At 38.9% G+C, this 9,669-nt stretch overlaps 1 protein-coding gene across 1 annotated transcript; it reads left to right on the top strand.

Moving 5' to 3' along the window:
• Positions 1-3,052: 3,052 nt before the first annotated feature.
• On the top strand, positions 3,053-9,627 carry gcshb (glycine cleavage system protein H (aminomethyl carrier), b). The gene is made up of 5 exons (XM_071525125.1): positions 3,053-3,203; positions 5,149-5,228; positions 8,704-8,767; positions 8,864-8,995; positions 9,194-9,627. The coding sequence occupies exons 1-5, from the start codon at positions 3,053-3,055 to the stop codon at positions 9,286-9,288; spliced, it is 522 nt and encodes a 173-aa protein (XP_071381226.1). The 3' UTR covers positions 9,289-9,627.
• The last annotated feature ends 42 nt before the right edge of the window (positions 9,628-9,669 follow it).

The raw sequence follows: 9,669 nt of genomic DNA, 5'->3' as shown, positions 1-9,669 counted from the left end.
TAGTATTTTAACTTCCCACTCTGACAGCCGTCTTGTTGCCATAACAACAAAGTTCTTGACTCAAGATTAGCCAGGGGGAGGGGCTAACTTTCCTACCTCAAAATAAATCTGTCGTAATATGTAACAGACTGTCTTAATTAGCCTAGTCCAACCTGAGACTCTAACACCAGACTATGGCTTAGACTAGTTTTAAACTAGCTTAATGCAACTGGTCCCTGGTCTAAGTTTACCATTCTGTTTTGGCTTCATCAGCCTACTGTGTTTCAGCATAAAGTCTTCATCAAAGCACCCGACACATCTCTTTGACCATCAGTTGTCGACCTAGCTTCCATGATTTCCATTTTCTCTTATATTGTCACATTTGCCACTTTTTGGGTCATTCATGGGTGCTCAACTCATAATTACGATACCTCTGACAGCACTTGAAGGCAGCATTCCCAGAGTTTAAAACATTTATATGGGAGCCAAGATGGAGAATATACATCTCCTTGTGAGAGGAAGCCTAGCGAAGGGGATTTCCTAATTAAGAAAACAAACAGCTTTGAGTCAAGCTGACATTTTGATTGGTTAGAGCAGAACAGATAACAGGAGAGAAATTTGATTTGATCAGTTAATATAATCTTTTACTGCTGGTTTATGTTGAGCCACTGTAAATGGTTCAATATTTATTTCAGGTACATGGACAGAGTCAGTGTTTTGTCATTGATCAATAAAATAGGTCATTTATCTGTAATGTACAATATGTGTTAGGTATTTTTTTGCAGCACACACATACATGAGTTGAACTCCACATGGCACTCCAGAACTTTCTCCAAGGCTGGCAGGTCTCACTGTTGTTTTATCACAGAAGCAGAAGCTCAACTCCTCTGCAGTCCTCCTGTGAGAAGTCCCGCTCAGCTGACGATTGTTTTGTTTCCCAGGAGGTGCTGCTCTTCCCAGCCATGAAGCCTGACGACAACAAGACGGCACCACCCACAGAGGGCACCTCTGTCTAACGGCATGACCTTTGACCCGGCCTGCTGACTGATCTCTGCAGGAGTCAACATGGAGTTTTGGGGGTCTGTACCCCACTGTGGCCGTCAGTGGAGTTCGCTGGTTTTGTGTTTGTCTTTTTTAATGCCAGCCTGTTAGTAAGGTCTGATCCTTGCAGTCTACCACATTAAGGGAATTCAACTTTTCTCAGAATTACATGGGTGAACGGTAACCAACGCTGAATGCTTTTTTTTTTGTATTTCTTACGCTCTTGTCATCATATTTACTGTGTCCCCCTCATTTGAGTGTAGGGGGACGTTTTAACCCAAACTCTCATCCAGACAGTGAATGGAGAGTTCTTGATCAGGAAGTCATGTGTGTTCCTCTGTTGTATGTAGACCTGGATAAAAAAAAGATTTGAATATGCTTTCAAATATTTAAACTAGTTGAGGTGTGCTTGATTCGTACCAGGTACACAAACATCTTCAAGAGGAGACAAATCACTTGCAAAATAGCAAAAATCAAGCACCCCTAACACTTTAAGTATTCCAAACATATTCAGCTGTTTTTCCCAGGTCCGCTTGTATTCCTTGTACGAGAATTTTCAACATGGAGTGCAGAAATGCAATGTTCCTCTGCCAAGAACTTTAAACAATGTAAGAATAAAGCTGATTAAAATGATGTGGTTTGTTTATTTGTGCATGCATGCGGTCCCTTGTTACACGTACATGAGGGTAAAGAACTGATGAATTAAATGTTTCTAGAGGGCTTAAGATTTGCAAGAAAAGGGAAAGGAAATATGTTTAACCTTTATTTAGAGTTGGCAGTGACTATAGCCAACCTGGATATCTCCAAGAAGCATGTGTTGGGTGGTATTTTGGACACATTTCAAAAGGTGCAAAGAATGAATGCTATTGTTTCTTTCTGTCATCCAGCACATGTGTGTTAAGCCATCACTGGGTTCCTTTCACCTATCCTTTGAGTAGTTGGTTAGTACTGGTAGTAGTACTGATTATAACTGCAATGCAATAAAATGGAAGCAATGGAGTCAGTTATACACACCATCAGATTCAGTGATTTGCTGAACATCATCAAAGTCTTAGGCTGGTTTTAGGGATCACTAATTAAAACAAAATCCTCAATTTGGATTACTTTTGGCCATTGTGTTAATTTAGCCTTTTGATGCATAAACAATTTAAGCCTGTAAACTGTATTACACTGTATAAACTGTAAATTGTATTTACCGTAAACAGGACACAACTTTTGAATAATAAACTACATTAATTAAAAATAATGATACTATAGATGTCAGTGGAGTTTAAGAAAAATAAAACTGGAACGCACAATAGAAAGAAGACAGGTCACCACCTCCCCCAACCTCCCACATAGTCAATTACAACGAAAACAGGCTACTGTACAGCTCTGTGTATAAAAGGGGATCTTTTTATACACAGAGCTGTACAGTAGCCTGTTTTCGTTGTAATTGGACTTCATGACAACGGCGACCCCTAGGTGGACCTAAATACAAATCTGAGGAGTGTTGGGCACAAACTGACTGTTGCAATGTTTTGGAAAAACCCATGACTTGACTCTCTTAATGTAAAATTACATTTGTATTTTAAATTAATAGCATTTGTATTGTGATAATATTGTCTAACAGTATCATGGGGTCATGCGTTGTTGATTTAAGCAGATAGTTTGACATTTTCACATTTTTATATTTTTACAATTTCATCATATTTTTCCTTATCCTCGTCTCTCTCCCTCCACCATGTTCTCTCCTGAGTTGTGAAAACTGTGGGAGGAAAACATTCTGCGTTAACTGGAGATTTGCACACAGCAGCAACAACTGTCCCAAAGCCCAAACCCATGGGGAGCACAAGGTTAGAGTCGTGCATTTATAGGGCACAATGTCAGGTTTTGTCCTGATGCACACAATGACTGGGAATACTTGGACATGAACTCACACTCTGCACGCCCTCCGCCCCACCACCGGGAGCACGCAAAAAGGGGGATGGTGCGCGTTCCCGTCACGGTCAAGTGTATGTGCACTCGGTTTAAGGGTCGACACTCAGTGAAGATGGCGATGAGAGTAGCGCTCCGGTGCTTTTCTGCAAACTTTTCCCCCAAAGTGCCTCAGCTCTCGCAGATAGCACAGACTCCAGCGACTCGGCTGCTGTGGAGGACCGACGCCGCGCGGACACTGAGCACCGCCACGCCGCTGTCCACAGGTAAAAACATGGTAACAACGCTGCCCAAATTAGCCTCTACATGCGGGCTGGTCACACATTCCTATCTGCAGTGGGCGAACAAACTCACGCAGTTTTTTGTCACTTTCCCACGGCTCATTCCTGAGCAGCAACAAAACAGAATAGAGGAGTGGAATTGCAGTTATCAAGTTTATTGTCATTTTAGCTGCAGCTGCCCTAAGAGCGAAACTTAAGTTGTTACAAAAAAATGACTAGCCACATATTATTACAATGTATAATGGAGCAACATTTTTTTTTGAATGTCATTGAAATATTTGTATCTACAGTCAGACCCAGAGTTCCACATTAGCCTGCTAATTACTGGCCTCAAATAACAAATTGTGCCTTGTTAAACTGCACCCGCTGTCTCGTGCACCACGTAGTAGCTCATTAAACAGAAGTCATGCATGATCCTGGACATCTGCCATAAGCAGCTGTAGTGATGAATTTCACTACATGGGAAGCAACATTTGAACATTTTTACTAGATCCTACTATATTTGTAGCTCGCGTGCTGTCTTTATTTTCCCTCATAGACGCAGTCCTATTATGTTTCTAAATGTATCCAGTTTTCGGCTCTGATCGAAGTTAAAATCAAAACATTTGTCCAGCTCCGCTATAGAAGCAAACGGAGCTTTTTCCAGCAGAGACATTCAGCTCTCGGGACAAAAGGCTCTCTCCTGAGTCAGATAGTCCAGCCGTGCATCAGCATCTTGCACAGTTCACAATCTGGTTCAAACCTGTATTTTTCTGCATGGTCTGATGCTAACATTGGAAACTGTTGAGGCATTGCAGTTGTTCCCCCAGGGTATTGGAAATATGAAGGCATTTCGTGTGAGTGGATGAATCAAAATTGATTTACCCACATATTCATGATCTTTGATTGTTACTTTATGATTGTGTGGTGTTATTTTTTGGGGTTAAATAGAAAAAAATAGAAAGTAGGCTACCTAACAGTTTTGCCAGCTGGTATATGTCAAATCGTTGATGCTCAATATGTCAGAACTGCACTCCTACTACCTTATTAATCCCAAATTTACGATTTGACAAATGAGATTTTGAGGTTTCCCTATTGCACTGAGTAAATTAAAGGTTTTGCATTTTAAGAAATGAGCTGTCTTTTCTGTTAACTCTAACCACTCTTAATGTGGTGCTGTTTTCATCTCAAGTGGAGTGACATGTTATGCATGTAAGGATTTCCCTGTAGTTACTGAAGTTTAATGTCAAATGGATTTATGGCTTTAGCTCAATACCCTTCCAACCTTTCAGAGTTGTTCAGATTAGAAGGCTTTGAAGTGAATGCGGCAAGTCCACAATCATGAATCAGGCCTGTATCTTTACCACCTCCCTGTCTTTTAATTGACAGTAGCAGGTGTTGCACAAGTAATAGGCTAATCTTCAGCTCTGGTCCATAGTACACTAAGATGTTCTTTGGACATGCAAATACAAGAACCAAATGGTGTGTGTTGAGATTGCTAAGGTTTCCCTCTATTTTGTCAATTTGACTAATGTAGTCCTGTGCAGCTATTGAGGTCGGGCATGGCACTGGAAATGCCAGGGTTTGGTCTCCAATTCCTGCCGGGGCCACCCATATTAAAATACATGCAATCTGTAAGGAACATCGGGGGAAATCATCCACTAAATGGCACATGGCCACAGTCATTTAAATCCAAAACTTCTTACTAATAGGCCATGTATTCTCATCTCCTAGAAAGCTGGCACCCCTAAATACAGAAATGTTTAGTTTCCCTTATAATCAAGTAAAACAAGATTAAATTTATCATCAGTCTGTACACTGCAAATGTTGATAAATGTGTATACTCTGATTTTCTTTTTGGACATATTTTCAAGTTTGCCAGTTACAAATGAGGTAAACACACATTAATTGATCTGTTGTAAACTAACTGGGTCCCTTGTTCTCTCTGCAGCCCTGAAGTTCACAGATAAGCATGAGTGGGTACGAGTAGAGGGTGGAATTGGCACAGTTGGTATCAGCAGTTTTGCTCAGGTAGGTTGTTGGGTCTGTATTCATATTAATCATTGATTTATGATGCACTTGGGTCAGAGGTTTACTGATGGCAATCTGAAATAGTGATATGCTTAATGCCTGAAGTGTGCGTTAAAGTACTGCCCTTTGCCCACAACTGCAGGGACTGTAGTATAACAAGCAAATTTACTCTTTTATGACTATTGTTTGAGAAAATCGATTACTACACCAGGCTGCAGTGGTGTGCAGAGGCTCTCAAGGGAAGGCACTTCTTCACCCATGCTTGCATATATATTTCCGTTAAGATTTGAGTAAAAGAATGTGTTTTCATCATTACCTTAATAACAGCTTTTACAGAAAAGTCAACTTAAGGAAAAATCTACCCTTGGATACTCTTATACTGTTGGATATCATCAGTTTGTGATGTTCAATGCATTCCTGGATTTATGTTGTGATGGAGTGTAACATTTTTTGGTGTACCCACTTTCCCTCAATCAGCCTCATCTACTTCTACTTAAATTTGTGATTTCCTATGTTTCCCATAATGCCTTTCAACAACCCCCATAGACCGTGCCTGAATTTGTTGCATTCAGTCAAAAGTGGGCTTTTGGACTTATAAATATAGCTAGGATTAGGGTTAGAGTTAGATGTGAACATTAGGGTGTGTCTATGATTGCGGCTGCCCCCATTACTCAAAACACAACATGTCTTGTGGCTGCATTGCATTATGGTCTATTGAGGCTACTGTCAGTGGAGAAACTGGTTTCTCTTCCTCTACTATAATTATTTCTGTCTATATGATTGTTGAACATTGGTGCAAAATGATGAGTCTAGAAAGATGACCTTGCTCTTTAATTCTGACAGACAGCAAAACCTGACATCTACTGTCTACTGAAAAACTTTCAGCTAATAACTCCATTGTAGTTGCACTGGAAATATTTCTATATGTTGTCATGTCATACATTTGGCCAGTTATCCATGGGAATAAGAAAAATACACCACCAAACAACAAAATAGACCCAGAAATGCAAGGTACATTACTAATAGCTCTTTTTTAACAGTTGGTGTTTTAGGGTGGATTTCTCCATTAAATTGTGAAGAGGTTTGATGTGTTTCAAAACTTTTTAGACATGAATCTTGGAAATCTGAAACAATGCTCAGTTTGCTGACATATTCTACTTTTGCATTTTCCGTTAGCAGATCATGCATGTTTCACATGAGTGTCAGTGTACATAACCATTATATGCCTTGGCAACATTTGTAATGCAGTGTCTTGAGCAGGGCTGTTAAAACAGTGCATATCTAGATCATACAATGTAAAGTCACTGATAAATATTGGATTGCATTGCTTTCCAATTTTTTGCCTCTTTGATTTATATTCATGGTTCCACACATCCACTTCACTACTTGTTGTGTAAAGTAGGCATGTAGTCCTAGCTTGCTTGCCCACTTAAGGTCATCATCAGGTCAGTGAGTTTAAGATCTTGCTTAGCCTGCATATTTGAGTCTCAGTTAAGGCCTTCAAATTGCTGGTTTGACATCATTTGGAAATATGGTTTATTTCTGAGGATAGAAGATAACTTTAAGCATAACTCCGGACATTTTCGCCCTGGACCCTATTTTTCATGCCTCAAGTCATGCCTTTCTTGTACAGTTTTGGTGCTACTGCGGCTGCCTGTCTGCATGCACCACTGTGTAAAGCAGTGCAAAATAACTGGTGAAAGTTTTTAGGTGGATAAACTGAAAATTAAAGGTTTACATGTCTCATTACAGGATGAATATCAATATGTTGAACAAGACATGCTTTGGGTGCTTTTTGGGGTTGATGGTTTTCATTAGTCCTGGTACTCTGGCACACTTAATGGTGCTATTATTTAGAGAGTCTGTCAATTTAAATGTGTAGGTATATGGACTGATAACAAATTTGCTTTTAAGACCCACATTGATACCTTAACCAAACAAGTGAAAACTAGTTCAGCACTAGTTGCACTACAAATAAAGTAACAATTGTAAGCATTTTTCCATGACAGTCATGGATACAGACAACACCTCTGATCTCTTCTGTTGCCACTTATGGAGACGACAAATGGTTTGGAGTAGAACAGGGACAGACAGCCATGTGCCATGGAGGGCTGAGTCTGCAGGTTTTCATTCCAGCCAAACGCTACAGCAGCTAATTACACACCTTCAACCAGAGAGGAGGAACTAATCAGTGAAACCACCTGGTGTAGTGATCGCACATGGCTGTCCATCCCTGCTGTATAGTGAAGCAATTGTTGAGATTTTGGTCAGAATCGATCAGTATGATGGAAAAAGATGGGAAAATAGGGTCCAGGTCAAAAACTGCTTTAAATCCTTGGTTGAAAAAAATTATAATAGATTTACAATTTGGATTCCATAGATTTTAGAGATACTGACTGATAAAGTTGAAGTAATGATTTTTTGAAAATGGAAATATATCTCCATTCAGTTTATTTTGAATTGTTTTTCCTTTGGTTTTCAAATTCGGACAATTATACTTCAGCCATAGCTTAGGGTACAACTTAATAACACAGGCTTCTGGGCCATAATGTATGTTTGAGCCAACAATCATACTGCAATAAATAACAGCTGCCAGTTACCACCTAATATTTTGTCTATTACATTATTCTAAAAGGGAACCTGTTGCCCACAAGGCTTTAGTGGCAAGGAAAAGGTTATGAATCGTTTTTTTGAATCAAATTATTTGATCATCAGATAAATTCTAATATTTATAAAGAATCAATAAATACATTTGTATTGAAACCCTTGTTCAGTATAAGGTAATGTCTAATTTAACATTCATACCTCTGGCTAAATGTTTTCTTTTAAGGGTTTATCAGTTCTTGAGGTCTTGACCCAAATTGTTTCAACTTTTGCTTTGATGTGCAATATATAGCTCGTATATATATACATATATATATATATATATATATACACATACATCTCATAAATTCTTAACAATAGTCAGTTTAAGAATTTATGTTACTCTGATGGTCTAGGTCAATGGACTAGGGTTAGGGTTAGGGCCTTTATGAACATAAACTTTCTCCTAACATCAAAAACCAAGAAAAAAAAAACTGATGTTAAGATTTTCAGATGACATGAACATGCACCCTTATTCCCAAAAAATCCACCTAGTTTTTTCCTTTCCAATTTCCAATTGTTTATGAAGCAGGTCAAGGTTTTGTTGAAGCAGGAATTGAGTTATATTCCCATGTAACATTACTCTCAGCAGATTGTTTGCTTCATTATCACAACAATGTCAAAGCAAAGGCAAGCAGCTAGAAATGTTAAAAAAAAAAAGTTTCTCTTCAAGCTAATGTATTATGACAACAATAGCCCCCTCAGGTATGACGCAAAATTATTATGTGTAAGTGCATTTCAGACTAATCATCAGATCGTTGCTTTTGTATGTTTTTTGGTTTGTTTTTTAATCTGGGGAGTATAAACCAAATGATTTGTTTCATCCTTTTAGGAAGCATTAGGTGATGTGGTATACTGTGGTCTCCCTGAAGTCGGCCAAAAACTTGAACAAATGGGTAAGAGTCACAGACAGATATTTTTGTCAAGTATTTGAGTCGAGCAGTGAGATAAAATGTACCATTTGTGATTTTCCCTTTGTGTTTGTGTTGCAGAGGAGTTTGGTGCTTTGGAAAGTGTAAAGGCTGCCAGTGAGCTTTACTCTCCTCTGACAGGGGAAGTGACTGAAATCAACACAGAGCTGGCAGACAATCCTGGACTTGTGAATAAAGCCTGCTATGAGGAGGGTAAGCACTGCACAGCCGCTGTTAGTGTTCACCAGTACATTTGTCAGTCATTACCGAGAATCGGTCCCAGCTAATTTGGTGCCATGCTTTCAACATATGGAATGAATTGTAAGAATATATGATCAGACAAAATGACAGGATAGCATGCCAAAACAGACATGCATTTTGGCTTTTGTAATGGCAACTCTTATCTTTCAGGATGGCTAATCAAGATGACAATTGAAAACCCTGGAGAACTTGATGGCCTCATGGATCAAGCTGGATATGATAAATTTATTAAATCCCTGGAGTAATAAGCAAACTTACTATGCTGTTTTGTAATGTAATTGCAATCAAAGATTAGTGGGCAGGGTTACTAATATCTGGTTTGACATTCTTCATCTGTGATATTTATTTTGATACTGGAATTGTGCTATCAAAATAACCAAAATTTTAATGCCTCATTAACAACTTTCCTTTAGATGGTTAGGATTTATATAGCTGTGAGACAACCTAAAGGGCTGTTAGTCTCAAGATCTGTCAGCATTATTGGGTCTTGTTTCAGGTGCTTTGCTCCATTTTAAAAAGTACAGAGATGTGGCAGAAGGTTGGAAAGTGATTGTAAATGTGTGTAATTTTCAATAAATTGCATCTTACGGTTTGAGGTTATGTTTTTTTTTTTTTTAATTCTGCAT

The sequence above is a fragment of the Centroberyx affinis genome, unplaced genomic scaffold, assembly GCF_046629955.1.
Source record: "Centroberyx affinis isolate AG114_WGS23_722 - 3 ecotype Tasmania unplaced genomic scaffold, CSIRO-AGI_Caff_v1 ptg001271l_1, whole genome shotgun sequence".
Lineage (NCBI taxonomy): Eukaryota > Metazoa > Chordata > Actinopteri > Beryciformes > Berycidae > Centroberyx > Centroberyx affinis.
Note: the sequence above shows the minus strand (reverse complement) of the source record. Positions and strands in the feature narration are given on the sequence as shown.